We start from the raw sequence: 27,800 nt of genomic DNA, 5'->3' as shown, positions 1-27,800 counted from the left end.
CTAATAAAAAATGAAATCGTCCTTATTTTCCCTTTTTAAAAGAAATTAGAAAAATTTACATATTTGGTATTTCTGTATGCGCAATTATACAACTATTAAAGGAAAACAGTCACCCTGATCACTCACACTAAACCCAATACACAGGGTTATAATGTGGGTGACCAGGAATGCAAAGAGGTTTCACTTACCAAATTCCATCTAGTGGCTGCTGTCAGAAGAAAATCCCAGAAAATCGCCAGAAGAAAATCCCATGCTCAATTTGGTTAATTGCGCGCATGAGGTGGGGCCCGGCCGGCTGCCTGCCCGCCCCCCTGCTTTCTGCTTCCTTAAACAATCTGCCTCTATTAGCATAGTCAAATTCTGCAAGGCAGGAGTGCAAGCGCAGTTAATTTACAGGCAACTCTCGCTTCCTAGTGACTGAGTGCAGGGCTCACATGACATGTGACTCATGTCACTAGGACGTGAGAGCTATCTGTAAATGAACTGCATTTGCGCTCCTTCCTCAAAGCGCAGCGCAGAATTTGAATGTTAATAGAGGCAGACTGTTGAAGGGGCCAGGCAACTGGTTCAATTAACAGATTTGAGTGCTGGAATTTCTTTCGGCAACATCACAGGAGCCACTGGTCAGAATTTGGTAAGTGAAACCTCTTTGCACTCCTGGTCAACCACACTATAACCCTGTGTATTGGGTTTAGGGTGGGTGATCAGGGTGACAATTTTCCTTTTCAAAATTTAGCGCACAGGATTATTAACATTATGTTTTAAACGTAAAAAAAAATGCCAAACTCCAAAAATACTGATCTTTAATCAATCAGAAAAAAAATGAATTAACCCGATAACGACCATGGACGTCTATACTCGTCCAATGGCCGTTACCGGGGTATGACGCGGGCTCCCGACTCGAGCCCACGTCATACCGGCCAGCCCCCAGCGGATTCCTGTAGCTGGGGGCTGGCGTTAATAGTCGACATGCGGCGATCGCCGCGGCCGGCTATTAACCCTTTAGATCGCCACTGTCAAAGTTGACAGCGGTGTCTAAAGGTGCCTGTATACAGTCCCTGGTGGTCCAGTGGGGTGTATCGCCCCCCCGCAGCGCGATCGCGGGGGAGCGATCCACTACTGAGGTAGCCTGAGGGCTTACCTCTCCTGCTGCGGCGTCTCCGGTGCTCTGAATGATAAAGCCTGGCAGGGCCAGGATTTATCAATCGAGCGCAGAGCACGCAGATCATTGTGGTTTTATGAAACCACAATGATCTGTATGAGGAATCTAATGATTCCTCCTAAAAGTCCCCTAAGGGGACTAAAAGTGTTAAAAAAAAAAAAAAAAAAAATATAAAAAATAAAAAGTTTAAAAACACACACACCCTTCCTTATTAAAAGTTTAAATCACCCCCCTTTTCCCAAATTCCATATAAAAAATATGTAACCATAATAAAAATAAACAAATGTGGTATCGCCGCGTGCGTAAATGTCTGAACTATAAAAATATATCATTAATTAAACCGCACGGTCAATGGCGTACACGCAAAAAAATTCCAAAGTCCAAAATAGCGTATTTTTGGTCACTTTTCATACCCTAAAAAAAGGAATAAAAAGCGAACAAGAAGTCCAATCAAAAAAAAAATTGGTACCGATTAAAACTTCAGATCACGACGCAAAAAATTAGCCCTCAAACCACCCTGTACGTGGAAAAATAAAAAAGTTATAGGGGTCAGAAAAGGACAATTTTAAAAGTATAAATTTTCCTGCATGTAGTTATCATTTTTTCCAGAAGTACAACGAAATCAAACCTATAGAAGTAGGGTATCATTTTAATCGTATGGACCTACAGAATAAAGATAGTGTCATTTTTACCGAAAAATGTACTGCCTAGAAACAGAAGCCCCCCAAATTTACAAAATGGTGTTTTTTCTTCAATTTTGTCGCACAATGATTTTTTTTTCCGTTTAGTCATAAATGTTTGTGTAAAATGACTGATGTCACTCCAAAGTAGAATTGGTGGCGCAAAAAATAAGCCCTCATATGGATTTTTAGGTGCAAAATTGAAAGGGTTATGATTTTTAAAAGGTAAGGAGGAAAAAACGAAAGTGTTAAAACAGAAAAATGCTTGGTCCTTAAGGGGTTAAAAGCGATCAAAAGGTCCCATCGAAACAATACCGATAAAGTACAGATCATGGAGCAAAAAAATAGCCCTCATACATTCCTGTATACGGAAAAATAAAAGTTATAGGAGTCAGAAAACAATTTTATGCATATCGATTTTGTTGAAAAAAGTTAGCTTTTTTTAATAGTACAATAATAGAAAAATTATATAAATTGGGTATCGTTCTACATTGACTGAATTAAGATAACTTATTGTTTTTACCATTTAGTGCATTGCGTAAAATAAAGTTGCTAAATTAAAGTTTTCTTATACATTTCTTCCCTCAAATAATACATTTTTGGTTTCGCGGTACATTTTATGGTAAAGTGAAAAATGTCATTACAAAGTAAATTTGGTTGTGCACAAAGTAAGCCCTCATATGTGTCTGTAGGTGGAAAAAGATTTATGGATTTTAAAAGGAGGAAAAAAGGAAAACTCAAAAATGTATGGAGTCTAAAATTGCAAGAATAAACAGATCTAAAGCAGTACTACTAAATGCAAAGAAGTAAACAAGATGGCAATTGAGGAATCTTGTTCCTAAAGAAATACCCACAGTTTTTTAATTTTTTCACTTTCGTTTTTCTTCTTTACCTTCTAATAATCACAACACTTAAAAGTTTTCTACCTACAGACCTATATGAGGGCATATTGTTTGTGTCACCAATTGTACTTTGTAATGAAAAAATCATGCAAAATCTTCTGCAAAACAAAAAATAAATTTGTGGGACAAAATTAATAAAGCCATTTTGTAAATTTTAGAGACTTCAGTTCTACTTTTCGGTAAAAATGACACTACCTTTTTGTTTAGTCCATATGATTAAAAAGATACCCGATTTTTATATAGGTTTTACTTTATTTTACTACTTTGAAAAAGAAAAGAAAAAAAAAAAAAAAAAAATATAAATATATATATATATATATACATATATACATATATATATACATATATACATATATACATACATACATACATACATACATACATATACACACACCACAATAGAAATGCTGCGGCACTCCAAAAAGTACAGTGAAAAAATAATTTATTGACCTGACATCAGAAGCGACGTTTCAGCTGCCCGATTGCAGCCTTTCTCAAGCTTCATATGCATATATATATATATATATATATATATATATATATATATATATATATATATATATATATAAAATATATAACTTTTTGTACAAAAATTTGTATGCTTTAAATTATTCTCTTCTGACCTCTAACTTTATTTTATTCGGATACAAGGATGTATGAGAGCTCTTTTTGCACTGTGATCTGTAGTTTTTATTGATACCATTTTTGTTGTGGTACAACTTTGATCGCTTTTTATGAATTCTTTTGATATATATAATGACCAAAATCGTATTTCTAGACAATGTTTTTTTTTATGCCCTTCATGACCCTGCTATTTTTTCCTCTTACATTTTATTTATTTTTTTGGCTCCTCACATTTTAAGACTCATAACTTTATTTGATCATATGTATTATGAAGCCAGAAAAAAATATATGTAAGGCAAAAATGGAAAAAAAAAGGAATTGTGCAATTTTGTAGGACGATCATTTTTTCAGTGTTCACAATACTTCACAATATTTCAAGTAAAAAATAAATTGAAATCCTTAAATCTTTAAAAAGGAAATTTTAGTTTTCCACCTACGGAGCTATGTTAGGATTTGTTTTTTGCAACCATGAGATGTAATTTTTATCTGTACCGCTTTTGCGCATATATATATATTATCTATCTCTATGGGGGAGATTAATAAAAACCTGGGCAGAGTCAAAGTTGCCCATAGCAACCAATCAGATCGCTTCTTTCATTTTTCACAGGCCTTGTTAAGAATGTAAGAAGCAAGCTGATTGGTTGCTATGGGCAACTGGGCAACTTTGACTCTGCACAGGTTTTGATAAATCTCCCCCTATATCTCCAAAGAAATGGTGCAGCACTCCATGAGATAATCCAAAGTGCAAAAAGGTTTATTCACTTCATATCAAAGCCATAGCAAAGTTTCAGATCGCACAGGATCCTTTCTCAAGCTCATACAAACACACATTAATGGGTAAAATATACCCAAGTGAACATTCCAATCATTGTTAAATAATCAGTGTCAATTAGCAAAAAAGTTTACAAAAAGTGCATATTTAGTGAACCATATTATAAATGTAAGACATTAGTGAATGTAAAGTGCTTACTTGTGCATTAAAATCATTGAAAAAAACTTGAAAGATACATTTGATATTATACAAACATAGTTAATTGCACACACATGTATGTCATAATACATAATCATACCCATGTGCGGCAAACATAAATCATTAACACTGACGCGGAGAAGGAGGAACGCTCACCTGTTGTAATGTGTAATGGCACCGGCAAGCGTGGGGGAATCTCTACTGCGCAGATGCAGAGAACTGTGACGGGGTCTGTGGGGATGTCAGCTGACTCTCCGTGTTCCACGTCACTGGGTTGTTCTGTATCACATGGCCGTCGTCATGGAGATGAGCGAGGCCAACCTGCACTCTCTCCACGATACTCGGTCAAAGCATTGTCTATCATGTATTGTATACAAGGAGATATGCCATATCATTTGTATTTAGTCTACGTGTGTGACTACATGACATATAGTGAATATAATTCTGTGTAATAATATACAAATATATAAAAAAAAAAGTGTCAAGATGCAAGAATGTTGGACCTATATGGGCAAAACTTAGTACATCTCAGTCATACAAGAATCCGAAAAAAATATAAAGAAAAATTTATAAAACAAAAAATAAAATAAAACTGAAAAGATAAAAAGACAAAAAAATATAAATAAGTAAATATAAATAAATAATAAAAACAATTTTTTTGAAAAATTTAATATTAAAAAATGAATAAAAATAAAGATGAAAAAATAGCATAAAAGAATAAAGTAAAAATAGTCATAATATAGACTCACTTGGTCATGGGTAACTACATGGTCATCTACTGACCTTGGGTCTCTCAAGATATGGGGGACCCATGTATAAATTCCCGAATATCTACTCCTGGTGCCATGGGACCAGTGCCCGGGGCACACTATCAATGTATCCCCTGACACCAGTCAAAGGAAGAATCTCAAGAGTTGGCTCGCTAGACCCTTGTCCAGAGGCTCTGGCCACCATAGCCCAATGATGGAGCGCGCCCGCTATTTCAGCAGCAATGTATAAAACTGGGCGGGTCCCCCCTTTTTTTTTTCTTGTGTTAAGACAAAATTGTCAAGAAATATGTATCAGAAACAAGAGAGAACCAAATCTATCTATATCTATATACTAGCTGAATACCCGGCATTGCCCGGTTTTTCCTTCCTAATCCTTGTTGGGGAGGAAAATAAACAAAGGAGGAAGCTTTTGACTTCATATCCTATTGTCATATCCCATCCCGGCCTCCAATCTCGAACCTCCCATCCTGGCCTCCTATTCCATCCTTATATCCCGACCTCCTATCCCGACCTCCTATCCCGACCTCCTATCCCGACCTCCTATCCCGTCCTGTAATGTATTCCAGGTATTGAAATATCTACAGCCGTACGGAAGTTATGGGGGAAGATACATTTCCCATTGATTTGCATGGGACTTTACACAAAAACCCTGACCCTCACAAATGGGGGTAGTTAAGGGTTAAATTAACCAGAGCTGTGGAGTCGGTAGATAAATGTTCCGACTCCCCGACTCAGACTCCTCTGTATTATTATGCGAATGTATTTTATACATTCCTTGAAGGAAAGAAAGGCAACCTACCTGTCATTACCACAGGACTACTGGCTGGGAAACCAACAGTCTACTGTATTGAACAGTTTGTGTGCTGATCTGCTGCTGAAGATAGGGCAGTGGGAGGATCAAGGAAGGGGCATTTATTATAAAACATGATTTCCCTAGTAGAATCCCATAGTCATGTTTAAAGTTTTAAAGGGGTACTCCGCCCCTAGACATCTTATCCCCTACCCAAAGGATAGGGGATAAGATGTCAGATCGCCTGAGTCCCCCTGCTGGGGACCCCCGGGATCGCAGCTGCGGCACCGCACTTCGATTACTACACAGAGCGAGTTCGGGGGACGGATACAGAGCGATACAGGGGACGGAGCAGTGTAACGTCATAGCTCTGCCCCTCGTTACATCACGCCCCGCCCCCTTAATGTAAGTCTATGGCAGGGGGCATGATGACCGCCATGCCCCCTCCCATAGACTTGTATTGAGGGGGCTGGCCGTGACCTCACGATGGGCAGAGCCATTACGTAACGATGCTCCAGCCCATGTATCGGCCGTCATTACGCACAGAGCGGACTCGCGCTGTGCAGTAATGATAGCGCGGTACCGCAGCGGCAATCCCGGGGGTCCCCAGCAGATCTGACATCCTATCCCCTATCCTTTGGATAGGGGATAAGATGTCTAGGTGCGGAGTACCCCTTTAAGCTAACAATCGAGTTTACAAGTTTTTATAGCATTAGCTTAATGGCAGCTGTTTTTCCAATGGTTTACAGCTTTAGTCTTGAACTATTGACCCTCCATTCCCTTCACTTATACAAGTGTCCTGTATAAAAAACATATTTACTCAATCCCTTATCAGTGAGAAGCTAGGTTACCCATGGGTTCCCTGTTACAGCAGAACACAGCACTATGGAAAGTATAAGTATTGCCGCTCCTAATTGTGCGTTGCGTGCCATATAGTGAAGCACATGAAAAGCATGCTTCTTCACGGTCACTTAACGTGTTCGTTTTGCGATTACGTGAGGCCCTGCATGCATTGGTCTTTATTCTTACAGTAGAGAAGTCATTAATTATAACTTTTTGTGAATTGGGACATTTAAACTTGCTTTTTTTTTTATTCCAATCTAAATTTAGGAGTCGGTGCATTGTTTGCAGACTCCGACTCCAGGTACCCAAAATTTCGTCCGACTCCACAGCCCTGAAATTAACTATCCTATATTTTAAGTGGACATATGAGTAACATGTGACCAAGTATTATCGAAATATCTCCAGCCGTTTGGAAGTTATGCAGTAACATTTATTTCCCATTTACTTGTATAAGACTTTAAACATAAGCTCCGCCCCTGGCAAATGGGGGTGAGTAAGGGTTAAATTACCTATCCTATGTTTGTTGTTGACATAAGTAACGTGTGCCAAATTTCATGTTAATATCTTTAGCCGTTTGGACGTGATGCTGGACCATACACATACATACATATATATACACACACACACACACACACACACACACACACACACACACGTTGAGTTTTATATATCTATATATATAAAACTCAACGTGTGTATGTTCCACAAAAACTTCCAAACTGCTAAAGATACTAACATGAAACTTGGCACACATGTTACTTATGTCAACAACAAACATAGGCTAGGTGATTTAACCCTTACTTACCCCCATTTGCCAGGGGCGGGTTTTATGTTTAAAGTCCTATACAAGGCTATGGGAAATATATGTTACTGCATAACTTCCAAATCGCTGGAGATATTTCGATAATACTTGGTCACATGTTACTTATATGTCCACTTAAAATATAGGATAGTTAATGAAAAAAAAAAAAAAAATTATAATAAAAATGTATCCCTCTAAAAGATGTATACCTTTTTTATACCTTTTTTTATACACAACTGCTTCATAGTTGGAAATAAAAAAAAAAAAATGTATTTATCTACAATCAAATAGAATGGCAATTCTCCATTGGATACAGAAATAATATGATCATAGTATCAAATTACATTGGGTTCATGATAATCAAACTGATGAGATGTTCCTCCTCCATTCAAATTCAACTCTGTTTTACCTAAAATAAAAACAAAAAATATATATAATATCACATATCTTACTTTGCGATGAGCCCCCTAGAAGGTGGCACCACAGGGCAATGCCAGTAGAGGCCTTCCATACTGTGGACCTTTTCACCCATACAATTCTCCTGCCCTCCTTATATGTGACCCAGTCTGGACCAATGTTCTGGATGATTAGGAGCCAGTGATTCCTGGGAGAAAGTTACTTTTTAGGAGTTTTTTCTCCTTTTACCTTTTGTGAAAATGAAAAACTTGGGGCCACACCTCCATGTTGGTATATAAAAATAAAAAATCTCATATTCTTTTTCACAAGAGGTAAAAGGCGTAAAGCCCCCCCAAAAAGTAAAACCATTTCTCCAAATTACAGAAATACCCTGTATGTGGACAAAAAGTGCTCTGCGGCAGAGGAGGCTGAGGAGTGAGAGAGCACCATGTGCATTTGAAGCCTAAATTGGTGATGTGCACAGGTGGCTGATCGTTGTAGAGGTTCAGACTTAAAGGCTAAAAAACTACACCCCTCAAAGAATGTAATAGGTAGTGCAGTGAGCATTTAGACCTCACTGGTGTCTGATAGATATTTGGAACAGTGGGTCGTGATTAAGTAAATTACATTTTTCATTTTCATGGCCCAATGTTTCAAAAATATACACAAACACCTGTGGTGTCTAAATGCTCACTTTAACACTTGTTAAATTTCTTGAGGGGTGTAGTTTTCAAAATGGTGTCACATGTGGGGGGTTTCCACTGTCCGGGAACCATTTGTAAGTGCAACATGTCTGCCGATTTCTATTCCAGATCAAATACTCTCTCCAAAAGCCCAATGTTGCCACTTCCCCTCTGAGCCCTGACGTTTTCCTGCACATATTATTTTGAAGGGTTAATGCATAAAGTGACACTGGTTAGATTTGAAAAATTTACTGTGTCCTTAAATGAGCACTGTCAGTAAAACAAATTTTTGCTATTTCATCCCCCCATCTCTGCTGAGTAACTCCCCTTCCCAGACTGTGAATTTGACAGAGATTGAACAGAAAATACAGAGAAAATACATATCTAGGTACCGAACTAAAAAAATAAAAATAAAACCAGGGGGTGGTTTATCATGATGGGAGCAGTGAACTGGGAGGATTATAAAACTTAACAAGATCATGACAGGTACTCTTTAAGGCCAAAATGGGTGGAGTGCTTAACACCTTAAGGACACAGGGCGAAGTTTTAATATAATGCACGCTCATCAGAAGCTGAGCATGCGTCATAGCAGAGTGGTCCTAATGCACTTGTCCTAAACTCGTGTCTAATGCCGGACATCATCTATCACGATGATTCCCGGCATTAACCCTTTAGGATGTGAAAGTTTAGATGTTGTAGCATCTAATGTGAGAGCCTATGACCACATGACTGCTCTGCTTCTCTAGAAAAGCGGTCATGTGTTCATAGACTCTCACATCATTAGGATGTGAAAGTAAAAGTCTAAGGCTATATTCACATGGCAGAATTTCCACACATCTGCACCAATTTCATTTGGGTGGTTTCTGGCTGAATCCTTGCGGAATCGGCATTCTGAAATTCGAAAAACGAATTTCTGAAATGTGAACGGGAGTGCGGAATCCCATTTGAGGTTTATTGGGCTTTCATTTGATGCAGAATCTGCATGCAGGATTTCTGCCGTTTGAATATAGCCTAAAGGTGGGAGCTCTTATTGGAGCCATCTCCTGCTTCCAATGCGCAAAGGACTGCATTACCATTTAGCAACAGGGGCTATAACTCTGGCACTGGACCAGAGTTCAGTGTAAGGGATTCATCATTTCAGTCAATTTCACCCATGTTATAACCCTGTATATTGGGTTTAATGCTAGTGAACCAGCTAGTAAATTCCTTCCATAGTAAAAATTCAAATCACACATGTTTTCCCAGATAAAGTTTTGGTAACAGTGTGTGTAATGTTTCGTACTATTAAAATGTTATTGATCCCGCACTGTAATTGGCGTATATGAAAGATACCAAAAGCCAGAATTGAATGTATTTATTTTTTGTCTGATCACATGCCAGAAAAAATAAATACATTTTACGTACATGCTCGGGCTACCATGATAAAGGATCGGCTCCACTCAATCAGGTTCGATGTTGTTCTCATGCCTTTTTTGCTGCTACAATAAATGGATAAATTCATTAAATATATTTTTTTATTTCCAGATTCTTGTGGTTATTGAACCATTGCTCATTGATGAAGACTATTATGCTAGAGTTGAAGGAAGAGAAATAATATCCAACTTGGCCAAGGTAAATTATGTTGCGTTTTATCAAGTCTGTTTGTACAGTAAAAATGCATACATTCGTTAAAAGCTGAATACCTAGAGTTTGCCAGTTGTCGTCTTAGGTAAAGTATTTTTGGATTGTTTAGTCTTGGTAAACCAGCAGTAATACGCTTTGGGGGGGATTGTTCAAAATCTGGGTAGAAGGTATTCTTCCTTGTACCTGGGCGGAATACATAACCCCTTAAGGACGCAGCCCTTTTTCACCTTAAGGACTGAGCCCTTTTTTGCAATTCTGACCACTGTCGCTTTACGAATTAATAAGTCGAAAACGCTTTTACCGAATATTCTGATTCTGAGACTGTTTTTTCGTGACATATTCCACTTTATTTTGTTGGTAAATTTTTGGCGTTACTTGCATCCTTTTTTGGTGAAAAATTCCAAAATTTCATGAAAATTTAGAAAATATAGCATTTTTCTAACTTTGAAGCTCTCTACTTGAAAGGATAATGGATATTCCAAAGAAATTTTATTTATATTCACAAATATGTCCACTTTATGTTGGCATCATAAAATGTACATATTTTAGCTTTTTAAAAAAATTAGAGGGCTTCAAACTAGAGCAGCAATTTCATGAAAATTGCTAAATCTTAAGGGACAGATGTTACAGAACTACAACTCCCAGCATGCCTGGGCAGTCTAGGCATGCTGGGAGTTGCAGTTTGGCCTTCCTAGTGGTTGCCACAGTAAAGATCACTTTAGTTTCACTTTCATTCCCCTCATTCTTTAATTTGCGCAACAAATTTTGGGGTGCTTTTTCTCCTTTTACCCCTTATGAAAAGGTAAAGTTGGGGTCTACACAAGCATGTTAGTTGTTTATAAATTTTTTTACACTATAACATGCTGGTGTTGCTCCATACTTTGTTGCCATAAGAGGTAAAAGGAAGAAAAAAAACCATATGTGGACGTAAAATGCTCTACGGGCGCACAACAGGGCTCAGGAGTGAGTGCGCAATGTACATTTGAGGCCTAAACTAGTGATTTGCACAGGGGTGGATGGTGGTTACAGCAGTTCTGACATAAATGCAAAAAAAAAACCACGTGATCCCATTTTGGAAACTTCACCCCTCACAGAACATAACAAGGGGTATAGTGAGCCTTAAAACCCCACAGGTGTTTGACAAATTTTCATTAAAGTTGGAGATGAAAATGAAAAACAAGATTTTTTTTTTTTCACTAAAATGCGGTAATAAGAAAAAAGACCCACAAATTTTGTGACCCCATTTCATCTGATTAAGAACATACCCCATATGTGGAGGTAAAATGCTCTGGCGGAGAACTACAGTGCTCAGAAGAGAAGGAGCGCTATTGGGCAGGAATTGAAGGCCATGTGCGTTTACAAAGCCCCCATAGTGCCAGAACAGTGAACACCCCCCCCCCCACACACACACACTCACAAACACTCACACACGACTACATTTTGAAAACTACACCCCTCACAGAATGTAACATAAGGTGCAGTGAGCATTTATACCCCACAGATGTCTGACTGTCATTTGCACATTCCACTCTTCCAAAGATCAGTCAAGCGCCAGTGGGGTGTAAATGCTCACTGCACCCCTTATTACATTCAAAATGGTGTCACGTGGGGGGTCCACTGTTCTGGTAACATGGAGGTTTTGTAAACTCACATGGCCCCCGACTTCCATTCCAACATAATAATCTCCCAAAAGCCCAGTGGCGCTCCTTCTCTTCTGAGCATTGTAGTTTGCCTGCAGAGAACTTTACATCCACACATGGGATATTTCCATACTCGGGAGAAAAAGACCCCCAAAAATTTGTAACACAATTTCTTCCAGTACCCCTTGTAAAAATGAAAAATTTGGGGTAACACCAGAATTTTAGTGAAAATTTTTAAATTTTTCTTTTCACGTCCAACTTCTGTGAAAATTCGTCAATCACCTGTGGGGTGTTAGGGTTCCCTTGTCACGTTCCTTGAGGGGTGTAGTTTCCCAAATAGTGTGCCATGTTGGTGCTTTTTGCTGTTCTGTCACCATTGGGCTTCCTAAAAGCGATATGCCCCCAAAAACCATGTCAGCTAAATTTGCTCTGCAAAATCTTCTTGTCGCTCCTTCCCTTCTGAGCCCTCTACTGCACCCACAGAGCACCTTACATCCACATATAAGGTATTTCCTTACTCGAGAGAAATTAGGTTACAAATTTTGGGATTTTTCTCCTTTTGCCCTTTTTTAAAAATACAAAATATGGGTCTACAAGAACAGGTTATTGTAAAAAAATGAAGATTTCGAATTTTCGCCTCCATTTTGCTGCTATTCCTGTGAAACACCTAAAGGGTTAACAAACATTCTGAATACCATTTTTAATACTTTGAAGGGTGCAGTTTCTATAATGGGGTCATTTATTGGGGATTTCTTACAGAAAGGCCCATCAAATCCACTTCAAACTTAACTGGCCCCTGAAAAATTCAGATTTAAAATTTTTCGTGAATATTTGGAAAATTGCTACTACATTTTGAAGTCCTCTAATGGGTTCATAAAGTTAAAACATGTCAACTTTATGATGTAAACATAAAGTAGACATATTGGGGGACATGTATCAAAGATTTTACCCCTGTTTTGTGTGTATTTTTTTGCGCAAAATTTTGCGCAAGCCATTTTTTGCGCTTTTTTTTTTTGCGCACGTTTTGGTAGAGCATGTCGTCCAGATGTGGCTGAATCAGGGTACCTTGGAGCTGCATATATAGTACACATGGATTTATTACCTGCGTACTTTTCCTTTGCACCAAAAATTTTGACGCAAGTGCGTCTTTTTCCCAGCAAATATAAGCCAACTTTAACTGCACGTAGCGATCCTTTCTATTTCTGAAGGAAAGTTCTACTAAGGAACCACCAGAATGTTTTAACTCTCAATTCCTCATTTGGTTTGCTTTATATTGCTTTTTACTCCTTGGTTATTCCAAAGCACTTTTAAAATAATTTGCATATAGAATATTTGTTTACAGTTCAGTTATTCATTAGATCACTTGTATATTGGTATTGTTGTTTTATGATCCAACAATTTAATACATTTACATAGGAAATGTTTGATATCTTACTCATCATTGAACAAGATCCGTCACATTAAAATAGCTTTGTAATCCACTTAACACTGTAGATCATTCTCCTTTTATTTTTACAATTTACTGCTTTCCGTTATACTTTTCCCCAGCGCCTGGTAAGATGGTGGATATCACTGATAGCCAGCCATCTTACCATGTGACCACGGGGGGTTTCATCCCCCCCCCCCAGCAATCGCTGCTATAAGCTAGTCAAATCTGACTAGCTGATAGCAGCGTTTCGCTATGAGAATACTTAGCAGTTCGGTGTGTGAGTCCGGATAACGGGGATCGGGACACACACCGCTCTGCTAAGTGTCCCTTACCCGTCCCCAGGCATCACTTACCCGGCCATGCGGTGTCCCGAGCGGTCCCGGCGCGAGCGGCGTCCTCCAGGCGGTCCCGGCGGGGGTGCATCCCGGCGGTGAGTTTCCGGCAGCAGGGCGGCATCTTCATTGGCAGCAGTGAGATCGCTGTAAAGCGATCTCACTGCTGCCTCTGGAAGTTTCAAAACTGCAACTCCCAGCATGCCCAGACAGCCTTTGGCTTTCTGGGCATGCTGGGAGTTGTAGTTTTGCAACATCTGGAGGGCCACAGTTTGGAGACCACTGTATAATGGTCTCCAATCTGTGCTCTTCCAGATGTTCCAAAATTACAAATCTCAGCATGCCCACTCTGTCGAGGCATGCTGGGAGTTGTAGTTCTGTAACATCTGGAAGAGCACAGATTGGAGACCATTATACAGTGGTCTACAAACTGTGGACCTCCAGCTGTTGCAAAACTACAACTCCCAGACTGCCCAAGCATGCTGGGATTTGTAGTTCATCAACATCTGACCCTTCAGATATTGCCGAAATAAAACTTCCAGCATGTCTGGCCATGCTGGGAATTATAGTTTTGCAACAGCTGGAGGCACACTAGTTGGGAAACATTGTTCGTTTCATAATTTTTTTTCCCAACCCGTGTGCCTCCAGCTGTGCCTCCAAACTATAACGCCCAGCATGCACTGACAGACCATGCATGCTGGGAATTGAAGTTGTGCAACAGCTGGAGGCATACTGGTTTGGAAACACTAAGTAAAGTAGAAAACTTTCAAGTGTTTTGCAACCAGTGTGCCTTCAGCTGTTGCATAACTACAACTGCCAGCATGCACGGACAGTCAAAGGGCATGCTCGGAGTTGTAGTTTTGCAACAGCTGGATGTTTCCCCCCCCCCCCCCCAATGTGAATGGACAGGGTACACTCACATTGGCGGAGGTTTACAGGGAGTGCTGCAAGATTGAGATGCAGCAAACTCGCTGTGAACCCCCACCCGTGTGACTGTACCCTAAAAACACTACACTACACTTAAATAAAATAAGTAAAAAACACTATATATACACATACCGCTACACAGCCCCCCTCCCCAATAAATATGAACGTCTGGTACGGCACTGTTTCCAAAATGGAGCCTCCAGCTGTTGCAAAACCACAACTCCCAGTATTGTTGGACAGCCATTGACTATCCAGGCATGTTGGGAGTTTTGTAACAGCTGGAGGCGCTCTGTTTGGGAAACACTGGCATAGAATACCCCTATGTCCACCCCTATGCAAAAGCCTAATTTAGGCCTCAAATGCGCATGGCGCTCTCACTTTGGAGACCTGTCGTATTTCAAGGCAACATTTTAGGGTCACATATGGGGTATCGCCGTACTCGGGAGAAATTGCCTTACAGATTTTGGGGGGCTTTTTCTCATTTTACCCATTATGAAAAGGAACAGTTGGAGTCTACACCAGTAGGTTAGTGTATAAAAATAAAATTATTTACACTGACATGCTGGTGTTGCTGCATACTTTACATTTTCACAAGAGGTAAATGGGGAAAAAGATCCCCATTTTTTGGGACACAATTTAGCCAGAGTACGGAGATACCACATATGTGGGCGCAAAGTGCTCTGCGGGCGCACAATAAGGTAGAGTGCGCCATGTACATTTGAGGTGATTTGCACAGGGGTGTCACAGATGTTAAATGAAGAATAAGGACATTGGTATAATTGATGTGTTATAATTGGGTGCAAAAAGTGGTATTATTGTGAGATTAAAACTCTACATAATGAAGAAAAAAATTCTAAAACTAATAACGAGGACACACTTACTGTTTAGGTGCATATACGCTGCAGACAAAGCTCCTACTAAATAGAGCTGCGGTGTAAATTTATGCTCTGAGGAGAATTCTAAATTTAAACGCAATTCAAGAAAGTAGCTGCGCAAGAATGATAAATTTAACGCAGCTGTGCCAAATTTAGACAACAGGCAGAGGGGTAAAAAACTTCTATTATACACTGGAAATTATACATGTCCCCCATTGTATTTATGAATCAGTATATAATTTAGTTGTTTTGTCTATTTTCCTTACAAGCAGTGAGTTTCAAAGTTCGAAAAATGCAAAATTTTCAAATTTTTTAATGATACAAGTATCGACGAAAGTTTACCACTAACATAAAGTAGAATATGTCACGATAAAACAATCACGGAATCAAATAAGTTAAAGCATCCCAGAGTTATTAATGCTTAAAGTGACAGTGGTGGTTGTGTCCGTGATAAGACTCAGGAGGACCCCCGGACAGGTAGGTGGTGAGAAGTGGGTGGCGGCGGTCTCTGGCACCACAAAAGCCACTGCAGTTCATTGATTTAACCCCTTAAGGACCAAGGACGTACTGGAACGTCCCCACACCCTGGGCTTTAAGGACCAAGGACGTTCCTGAACGTCCAGGTATTTCTCCGGTCTCTGCAGAGATCGGAACAGCATGTCTGCTGTAATCGTTCAGCAGGCATGCGTTGCAAACGCCTAGGGGGGTCCCGGGACCCCCGCATGTCGGCGATCGCTTGCAAAATCACGCAAGCGATCTTCGGAGATTCGGGTCATGACCCGGTTATAAATGGTGATCGGCGGTGTACAATTCACCGCCAATCAGCAAAGCTTTTTGCTGTGTGGGCATGCTGGAATTTGTAGTTTTGCAACAGCTGGAGGTCTGCAGTTTAGAGACCACTGCACAGTGATCTCTATACTACCCTCTAGATCATGCAAAACTACAACTCCTAGCATGCCCACACAGCTGTTTGCTGTCTGGGCATGCTGGGAGTTGTAGTTTTGCAACATCTGGAGGTCCACAGTTTGGAGATCACTGTTCAGTGGTCTCTAAATTGTAGCACTCCAGATGTTGCAAAACTACAAATTCCAGCATGCCCACACAGAAAACGGCTGTCTCGGCATGCTGGGAGTTGTAGTTGCGTACCTCCAGCTGTTGCATAACTACATCTCCCAGCATGCCCTTCTGTGATCAGTCATGCTGGGAATTGTAGTTTTGCAACAGCTGGAGGCACACTGGTTGGAAAATACTGAGTTAGGTAACAGAACCTAACTCAGTATTTTCCAACCAGTGTGCCTCCAGCTGTTGCAAAACTACAACTCCCAGCATGTACTGACAAGACCGGGCATGCTGGGAGTTGTAGTTTTGAAACAGCTGGAGGTTCCCCCCCATGAGAACGTACAGGGTACATTCACACGGGCGGGTTTACAGCAAGTTTCCTGCTTCAAGTATGAGCTGCGGCAAATTTTTCGCCACAGCGCAAATTCCTAGCGGGAAACTCACCGTAACCCGCCAGTGCAAATGTACTCTAAAAACACTACACTAACACCTAATAAAGAGTAAAACACTACATATACACCCCTTACACTGTCCCCCTCCCCCAATAAAAATGAAAAACGTATTGTACGGCAGTGTTTCCAAAACGGAGCCTCCAGCTGTTGCAAAACAACAACTCCCAGCATTTCCGGACAGCCACTAACTGTCCAGGCATGTTGGGAGTTTAGCAACAGCTGGAGGCACCCTGTTAGGGGTATTCTACGCCAGTGATTCCCAATGTCCACCCCTATGCAATCCCTAATTTAGTCCTCAAATGCGCATGGCGCTCTCTCACTTTGGAGCCCTGTCGTATTTCAAGGAAACAGTTTAGGGACACATATGGGGTATCGCTGTACTCGGGAGAAATTTCACTACAAATTTTGGGGGGCTTGTTCTCTTTTTACCCCTTATGAAAAGGAAAAGTTGGGGTCTACACCAGCCTGTTAGTGTAAAAAAAAAAAAAAATTTTTACACTAACATGCTGGCGTAAAATGCTCTGCGGGCGCACAACAAGGCTCAGGAGTGAGAGCGCACTATGTACATTTGAGGCCTAAATTGGTGATTTGCACAGGGGTGGCTGATTTTACAGCGGTTCTGACATATAAACCCAAAAAAAATAAATACCCACATGTGATCCCATTTTGGAAACGACACCCCTCACGGAATGTAATAAGGGGTACAGTGAGCATTTACGCCCCACAAGTGTCTGACAGATTTTTGGAACAGTGATCCGTGAAAATGAAAAATGTAATTTTTTTTGTTTGCACAGCCCACTGTTCCAAAGATCTGTCAAATGCCAGTAGGGTGTAAATGCTCACTGTACCCCTTATTACATTCCGTGAGGGGTGTAGTTTCCAAAATGGGGTCACATGTGGGGGTCCACTGTTCTGGCACCACGGGGGGCTTTGTAAATGCACATGGCCCCCGACTTCCATTCCAAACAAATTATCTCTCTAAAAGCTCAATGGCGCTCCTTCTCATCTGAGCGTTGTAGTTCGCTCGCAGTGCACTTGACGTCCAAACATGGGGTATTTCCATACTCAGAAGAAATGGGGTTACAAATTTTGGCTGGCATTTTCTCCTATTACCCTTTGTAAAAAAAAAGTTAAATTTGGGGAAAAAACTGCATTTTAGTGGAAAAATATTTTTTTTTTCATTTACACATCCGACTTTAACAAAAAGTTGTCACCTGTGGGGTGTTAAGGCTCACCGTACCCCTTGTTACGTTCCTTGAGGGGTGTCGTTTCCATAATAGTGTGCAATGTTTTTTTTTTTTTTTGCTGTCCTGGCACCATAGGGGCTTCCTAAATGGGACATGCCCCCCAAAAACCATTTCAGAAAAACTCACTCTCCTAAATCCCATTGTTGCTCCTTCGCTTCTGAGCCCTCTAGTGCACCCGCCGAACACTTGACATACACATATGAGGTATTTTCTTACTCGAGAGAAATTGGGTTACAAATTTTGAGAGGATTTTTTTCCTTTTACCCCTTGTAAAAATTCAAAAACTGGGTCTACAAGAACATGCGAGTGTAAAAAAAATGAAGATTTTGAAATTTCTCCTTCACTTTGCTGCTATTCCTGTGAAACACCTAAAGGGTTAACACACTTAAAGTATTCAAAATGACATTCAGTGAGGGGTGCAATTTTTATAATGGGGTCATTTATCGGGTATTTCTAACCAGAAGACCCTTCAAATCCACTTCAAACCTGAACTGGTCCCTGAAAAATTACGACTTTGAAAATTTTGCCAAAAATTGGAAAATTGTTGCTGAACTTTGAAGCCCTCTGATGTTTTCCAAAAGTAAAAAATCATCAATTTTATGATGCAAACATAAAGTAGACATATTGTATATGTGAATCAATATATAATTTATTTGGAATATCCATATTCCTTATAAGCAGAGAGCTTCAAAGTTAGAAAAATGCAAAATGTTCCAATTTTTCATGACATTTTTGCATTTTTCACCAAGAAAGGATGCAAGTATCGCCGAAAATTTATCACTAACATAAAGTAGAATATGTCACGAAAAAACTATCTCGGAATCAAATTTATAAGAGCATCCCAGAGTTATTAATGCTTAAAGTGACAGTGGTCAGATTTGCAAAAAATGGTACCGTCCTTAGGGTCATAATGGGCTCCGTCCCCAAGGGGTTAAAAATGTAACATTTTGGGGAAAACAAGCATTTTATGTAAAAAAAAATTTTTTTACATTTGCAAAAGTCATGAAACACCTGTGGGGTTTTAAGGCTCACTTAATTCCTTGTTACGTTCCCCGAGAGGTCTAGTTTCCAAAATGTTATGCCATGTTTTTTTTTTTTTTGCTGTTTTGGCACCCTAGGGGCTTCTAAAGGTGACATGCCCCCCAAAAATCATTTCAGAAAATGTTCTCCTTTTACCCCTTGCAAAAATTAAAAAATTGGGTCTACAAGAACATGCGAGTGTAAAAAAATGAAGATTTTGAATTTTCTCCTTCACTTTGCTGCTATTCCTGTGAAACACCTAAAGGGTTAAAACACTGACTGAATGTCATTTTGAATACTTTGGGGGGGTAGTTTTTATAATGGGGTCATTTATGGGGTATTTCTAATATGAAGACCCTTCAAATCCACGTCAAACCTGAACTGGTCACAGAAAAATTGTGAGTTTGAAAATTTTGTGAAAAATTGGAAAATTGCTGCTGAACTTTGAAGCCCTCTGGTGTCTTCCAAAAGTAAAAACTCATCAATTTTATGATGCAAACATAAAGTTAGACATATTGTATATGTGATCCAAAAAAAATTATTTTGAATATCAATTTTCCTTACAAGCAGAGAGCTTCAAAGTTAGAAAAATGCTAATTTTTCTGTTTTTTTTCATCAAATTTTGGGATTTTTCACCATGAAAGGTGAAGTAAGTTGCAAGTTGCCACAAAATGTTACCACTATGTTAAAGTAGAATGTCACGAAAAAACTGTCTCGGAATCAGAATGATAACAAATAGCATTCCAGATTTATTAATGTTTAAAGTGACAGTGGTCAGATGTTCAAAAAACGCTCTGGTCCTTAAGGGGTTAAAGCGCCCGATGTCGGTCGATCCCTAGACGATATACTAGAAAGGAAGTCTCCAAATATTTTATTCAATAATAAACCATGGGAACCGGAACGTCTCCAATCATAGATGAAGAAAAACGAAGAAGAAACATTGAAAGTGGAACAACCGCTGAATAGATGTTGTAACGAATAAACAGGCAGAATAGGGTGGGATAATGTTAGTCCCCTGTCTTTTAATAAAATCTATATTTATCGTCCCCAAAGGCTAAGAAAATCACCAATTTTTTGGCAAGACAGGAGACTCTCATTATGCAATTTTAAACCTAATACGCAAATGCATGGTAGCATAAAATGTAAACATACAATACTCATAAGGACCATAGAAATGTGAGGTTCGAGTCTAAAATAACCAATCAGAAGCTTTCAGAATATCTGCTTAAGATCCTCCTGTGTGTCTAACTTTCGTGGACTTGGCTCCTCTAGTCGAGTGAGCAACAAAAATGGAAGTAAAATATCAGCTAAAGACATGGTTTGTGGAAGAGGAAACTGGTAGATGTAATTTACAAAAAGTAGAAACCTTTATTCTCAGCTACTTGAGAGATTGTCTTTCGTTCGGAAGTTCTTATACAATGAAGTAACACAAACGTTACTAGTGAGGAAAAGCAGGGGAGAAGACAGTAAGAAGGATTAAACCGTAGACAGGACGTTATTTTACATTAGAATTATTTATATATTGTTTTTGTATGCTAGTTTTAGTTACTTCCTGTATAATATATAATAGTATGAACAGATTTTTTTTTCTATATGTGGCATATTTTCCTATAACTTATTACTCCAGTTCTACACAAATGGCACATGATTATATATGGTGTAATCTGATACCTTATTATATTTTACATATACAGGTTTTATTTATCTTTAGATGTAACTATATTTGTATTTTTCTTGTAACAGTGCCATTTTTCATAGTCATGTTTTGTATTTTTTATGATTTATGTTGGTTAATAATTTTGTTTTTGCATATACTATAAATATTTGTATTGTATTTCCCTTTGTGGGGGGGGGGGGTGGATCTATCACCGGACACCAGGTGTTCTTTGTGTTGGTTGATGGTTCTCCTCCTTTTAGGGTGCGTTCACATGGCCGTTTGCCCCCCGTTTTTTAATCCCTGTTTCAGTTCCATTTTTGCATATTATAAACTGATAAAAAACTGTTTTAAAAAAATCCCATTCATGTCAATGGGATTTTTTTTACAATCCGTTTACATCCGTGTGCACCAGTTTCCACTAATATCCGTTTTTTCATGGAAGAAAGACACATGCAGTATTTTTTCTTAAGTGAAAAAAAACGGAAGAAAACACGGACATCATAATTTTAACATTGAAGTCTATGGCAAACGGATGAACCTTTAATGTTTGCACTGGACTTTCACTATTGTTAGTAAGAAGGTTTGTTTTTGTGCGTCTGAGGCCTTAAAGTTCAACCTCTATCCCTAATGAGTCCCTACTGAGGTGATTCAGTGGAAGGCAAAAAACCCTCATACTAGAGGTAAAAATTCATTCCTGACTCCAAATCCCCAGATCTATCCCTACAAATCTAGCATCCATAACCTGTAATATTACCCTCCAGAAATGCATCCATGCCCCTTTTGAACTGAGTTCACCATGACCCCCTCCTCAGGCAGATAATTCCACATACTCACTGCTCTTAAAGTGAAGAACCCACATCTGTGCTGGTGTAGAAACCTTCTTTCTGCTAAACAAAGAGGATGCCCCCTTGTTATATCGCACTGATAGAAAATGTATTGCAGTATATAAGTACTTTTTTTTATATGCCGGGACTCATATTGTATCTGGAATCTATGGGGGAGATTTATCAAAACCTGTGCATAGGAAAATTTGCCCAGTTGCTCATAGCAACCATTCAGATCGCTTCTTTCATTTTGCAGAGGCCTTGTTAAAAATGAAAGAAGCAATCTGATTGGTTGCTATGGGCAACTGGGCAACTTTTCCTCTGGACAGGTTTTGATAAATCTCCCCCTATGTTCTTATTTAGAGAATTCAGATAGTCAGTATTATAGAGGTACTCTGTACTATTGCACATGTCATAGTTACATAGTTACATAGTTACATAGTTACATAGTTACATAGTTACATAGTTACATAGTTACATAGTTAGTACGGTCGAAAAAAGACATATGTCTATCAAGTTCAACCAGGGAATTAAGGGGTAGGGATGTGGCGCGATATTGGGGAAGGGATGAGATTTTATATTTCTTCATAAGCATTAATCTTATTTTGTTCCAGGAATGTATCTAATCCTGTTTTAAAGCTGTTAATTGTTCCTGCTGTGACCAGTTCCTGAGGTAGACCGTTCCATAAATTCACTGTCCTCACGGTAAAGAAGGCGTGTCGCCCCTTGAGACTCAACTTTTTCTTCTCCAGACGGAGGGAGTGCCCCCTCGTCCTTTGGTGGGGTTTAACCTGGAACAGTTTTTCTCCATATTTTTTGTATGGGCCATTAATATACTTATATACGTTTATCATATCCCCCCTTAAACGTCTCTTCTCAAGACTAAACAATTGTAACTCCTTTAATCGCTCCTCATAGCTAAGATGTTCCATGCCCCATATTAGTTTAGTCGCGCGTCTCTGCACCCTTTCCAACTCCGCAGTGTCCCTTTTATGGACAGGTGACCAAAACTGAACAGCATATTCCAGGTGAGGCCGTACCAATGCTTTATAAAGGGGGAATATTATGTCCCTGTCCCTTGAGTCCATGCCTCTTTTGATACATGACAATATCCTGCCGGCTTTGGAAGCAGCAGCCTGACATTGCATGCTATTCTGTAGTCTGTGATCTACAAGTACACCCAGATCCTTCTCTACCAGTGACTCTGCCAGTTTAATCCCCCCTAAGACATACGATGCATGCAGGTTATTAGTACCCAGATGCATAACTTTACATTTATCCACATTGAACCTCATTTGCCAAGTGGATGCCCAGACACTTAGTCTATCCAAGTCATCTTGTAACTTATGCACATCCTCTATAGACTGTACCGTGCTACAAAGCTTGGTGTCATCTGCAAAGATAGAAACAGAGCTGTTAATACCATCCTCTATATCATTGATAAATAAATTAAACAACAGCGGGCCCAGTACTGAACCTTGGGGTACACCACTAATAACCGGGGACCAATCAGAGTACGAATCATTGACCACCACTCTCTGGGTACGATCCATGAGCCAGTGTTCAATCCAGTTACAAACTAAAATTTCCAAAGCCAAAGACCTTAACTTACCTGTCAGACGTCTATGAGGGACAGTATCAAACGCTTTAGCAAAATCCAGAAACACTATATCCACAGCCATTCCTCTGTCAAGGCTTCTACTCACCTCTTCATAAAAGCAAATTAGATTGGTTTGACAACTTCTATCCTTAGTAAACCCATGCTGGCTATCACTTATAATACAATTATCCCCTATGTATTCCTGTATGTAATCCCTTATAAGTCCTTCAAACAATTTACCCACAATGCACGTTAAACTTACCGGTCTATAGTTTCCTGGGGAAGACCTAGAGCCCTTTTTGAAGATTGGCACCACATTCGCCTTGCGCCAGTCCCTTGGCACAATACCAGACACCAGAGAATCTCTAAATATCATGAACAGGGGTACAGATATTACTGAACTTACCTCTCTAAGAACTCTTGGGCGTAGTCCATCCGGTCCTGGGGATTTGCTTACATTTATATCACTTAACTTACCTTGTACCATCTCTACATTAAGCCAGTTCAGTACATTACATGATGTGTTACCAGCACTGACCTGGCCAATGTCAGCTCCATGTCCATAGATCTCTATTGCAACATCCTCATATATGCACTTGATATAGTTGCACACACATTCATACAGCATATATATAGTCTCAGGTGTAGTTAGTATCCATGCAGTCTCACAAACTCCAACTGTTCACCGCATGTGTATTTTCTCTTTCATATAGACTAAGACGGCGCTGCTCCCATAAGTAGTATCCTGATATTCTCTTTTGTAGGCCCAAATCTCATGGATATAGTCTATAGCATCATATGTCTTAATTACAGTCCAAAGTCTTATTGCACATATCAGTGATTGCACAGTACATAGTCTATATTGCACATGTGGTATTATTGCACATAGGGTTAATATTGCATCTTTCCCCCAAAAAGTGCTGGTTATATGATTTTAGCTTCCATCTGTGCAATGTGCATATAAGGTGTTGAAATGTTAATATAAAACCTGTGGTCCAGAGCTTGCTACATTGATATAACCGAGATGCCATCACAGCTACTTCTCTCCTCCTGTATTCAGATTCAACGTGTTTCCTGCTGTTAGGCTTATCAGAAATCTTGATTACAATTGGAGCCCCCCAAAAGAGGGAAATAGGACAAATTGTTGTTGGAGAGGCGGAACGGACTTTTAGAATACAATCAGTTAAGCCCCAGGGTCTAAATGACTTTATTTCCTACTCATGTTTTTGTAAATTATAGCATCAGAAATTTTTTATTAATTGTTGGCCACATAGTCTGCCAAACATACATAAAAATCTCGGTATGGTATACAGTGTCAACGATACATTTAACTTAATCGTTATTCAGTTGCAGCCAATAATAATTATAATAGTAATTGCACCAGATCTGTCTAGAGTTTACAGTTCGTCCTATAATATTAGATATACTGTAATGTAGAGTATTGTGAGATATGCATCATAATGAGCTGAGGGCTTATATAATAACTATTGGCTTTTCCCTGCAAATGTGTCATTGAGATTGGAGCGGGCAATAACGCACAGATACAGGAGAAAAAGTGGTATCTACGTTTTTAAGCTGTAGAAAGCCTAGTTGTCCTTAAGTACGCAGGATTTAATCATCACATATCTTGCACTGATACGGAGTTCACTCTTGACACGCAAACAAATGGTTGCTAGACAAAGTGAATGAAAACGAGGTGTGATGTAGCACCTCACTCAATCCCGTGATCTTGCATATCATACCCGCCCTCACTCTAGATCAGCTGACGTCCTGTCCAGGTGAGATACCGGACATGCGTCAGTTGACAGGAGCGTGAAGTAATTGCAGGTAAGTGAAGAAGGGGGTTGGGCTTTTGATATAAGAGCAGCTTACACAACAGTAGGACACATGGCCGCCATCAGTGTCATGTCCGATACACACTACAGCAGGCGCTTTCTATGCTAAACAGTTGCTGTTGTAATCAAGATTCCTGATGAACCTAAAAGTGGGAAACGTGTTGAATCTGAACACAGGAGGAGAGAAGTAGCTTTGATGGTATTTCGGATAGATCAATGAAGCAAGCTCAGGACCACAGGGTTTTTATTAACCCCTTAACGACCACAGACGTTTATTTACGTCTGTGGCCAGCTCCTGATCTGTGAAGCATGATCAGAAGCTGAGCGCGCTTCATAACGGCCTGGTCCCTGTTAATACCGTACATCGCCGATCGGGCTGATGTCCAGTATTAACCCTCAAGACTCCGCAATCAAAGTTGATCGCAGTGTCTAAAATGCGAGAAATTCATACCAGCTAGCTCAGCGGAGCTGTTCGGGACATCGCGATTTCACCGCGGCAGTCCCAAACAGCTGAGAGGACAGCGAGAGGTGCCTTACCTTCTTCCCGGCTGTCCGATCGGAGTTTTATTGCTCCAAGCCGGAAATCCAGGCTTGAGCAATCAAGCGCAAAAAACGTATCGATGGAAATGCATTGAACAGTGCCTGTAATCAGTGTATGCAATGATATAGCCCCTATAACACTGCATAAAAAAAGTAAAAATAAAAGTTAGTTATTAAATGTGATTTAACCCCTTCCCTAATAAAAATTAGAATCACCCCCTTTTCCCTATAAAAAAAAAACTGTAAAAATAAGAGGTATCTACACCTGAGACTATATATGCTGTGTGAATGTGTGCAAATATATCAAGTGCATAAATGGGGATGTTGCAATTGAGGTTATGGACATGTGCAATATTTCTCTATCGGATGCAGTACAGAGAGAGAGAGAGAAGTACAGACCTCTCTAAATAAGAACATAGATTACAGATACAATATTAGTCCAGGCATATAAAATCAGTACTTATATACTGCAATATAGTGTGGACACTATGATGGCGGCACAATTGTATGTTTTTTGACAATATAATTTTTGAGCTTTTTATCGGTGGATAATTAAACGTTCTGTGTTAAACCGCATTTTCGATCAGCGCGCTTTATATATTATTGTTACATGAGAACCTTATAACTTGGATGTGTAATACCACATATAAGGGCCTAAAATGTCCTTGTTATACATACAGTTCTGGGTATGAAAAGGTCATGGAAGAGTTCTCTGTACTGCCCCTGACATATTTATACATAGTTATTAGGTCGCCCCTAAGCCTTCTTTTTTCTAAACTAAATAACCCTAATTCTGATAATCTTCCTGAGTACTGTAGTCCTGCCATTCCCTGTATTAGCCTCGTTGCCCATCTTTGAACCCTCTCCAGCTCCACTATATCGTTCTTGTACACTGGTGCCCAGTACTGTACTGTATTCCATGTGTGGTCTGACTAGTGATTTGTACAGTGATAGAATTATTTCCTTGTCTTGGGCATCTATGCCCCTATTGATGCACCCCATGGTTTTATTTGCCATGGCAGCAGCTGCCCAACACTGTCTGAAGTATAGTTAACAGTAAATTTAGCTGTAGCAAAGTCCTTTTCCATGTCTTTCCTCCCATGTGTTCTCACATTTAATACATAATCCCAGCCTGGATTTTTCCTCCCCATGTGTCTAACCTTACATTTCAGTGTTAAACCTCATCTGCCACTTCCCAGCCCAAACCACAAGCCTTTCTAGATCCATTTGTAACAGTGCACTGTCCTCTTTTGTGTTAACTAGAGATGAGCGAACTTACAGTAAATTCGATTCGTCACGAACTTCTCGGCTCGGCAGTTGATGACTTTTCCTGCATAAATTAGTTCAGCTTTCAGGTGCTCCGGTGGGCTGGAAAAGGTGGATACTCTTTCCTAGGAATGTATCCACCTTTTCCAGCCCATCGGAGCACTTAAAGGCTGAACTAATTTACGCAGGATAAGTCATCAACTGCTGAGCCGAGAAGTTCGTGACAAATCGAATTTACTGTAAGTTCGCTCATCTCTAGTGTTAACCACTCTACAGAGTTTAGAATCTGCAAAGATTGCTACTTTACTATACAATCCCTCGACAAGGTCATTAATAAACATATTAAATAGAATAGGACAGAAAACTGACACCTGTGGTACCCCACTAGTAACAGTCACCCAATCAGAATAAGTACCATTCATAACCAATCTCTTTTTTTTTTTTTTTTTTTTTTTTCTCCTTTCACTGAGCCACTTATATACTTTCTCCCCCAGCCCAAGCATTCTCATTTTATGTACTAATCTTTTATGTGGCACCATATCAAATGTTTTGGAAAAATCAAGCTATGACATCCAGCAATTCCCATTGGTCCAGTCTGGAGCTCATTTCCTCATAAAAGCTGTTCAGGTTGGTTTGACAGGACCGATCCCTCATTAACCCTTGCTGATATGGGGTCCCACATTTATTATCAATATACTCCAAAATAGCATCTCTTAGAAAATTCTCAAACAAATTACATACAACTGAGGTTTAACAGGCCTATAATTCCCGGGGTAATTTTTTGACCCCTTTTTCAAATGTTTGCACCACATTTGCTATGCGCCAGTCCTGGGGAACGTCCCTGTCACTATG

At 39.6% G+C, this 27,800-nt stretch overlaps 1 protein-coding gene across 2 annotated transcripts in view; it reads left to right on the top strand.

Annotated features, from left to right (window-relative positions):
- The window catches only part of SF3B1 (splicing factor 3b subunit 1), a 290,537-nt gene that overhangs the window by 152,396 nt on the left and 110,341 nt on the right, over positions 1 to 27,800 (top strand). For both annotated transcript variants that reach the window (XM_056536403.1, XM_056536402.1), the window contains exon 13: positions 10,147 to 10,233. In XM_056536403.1, coding sequence (XP_056392378.1) covers positions 10,147 to 10,233 — 87 coding nt within the window. The remainder of the gene's footprint in view (positions 1 to 10,146; positions 10,234 to 27,800) is intronic.

Source organism: Hyla sarda, chromosome 8 (genome assembly GCF_029499605.1).
Source record: "Hyla sarda isolate aHylSar1 chromosome 8, aHylSar1.hap1, whole genome shotgun sequence".
In the NCBI taxonomy this organism is placed as follows: Eukaryota; Metazoa; Chordata; class Amphibia; order Anura; family Hylidae; genus Hyla; species Hyla sarda.
This window is presented reverse-complemented; position numbering and strand designations above follow the sequence as displayed.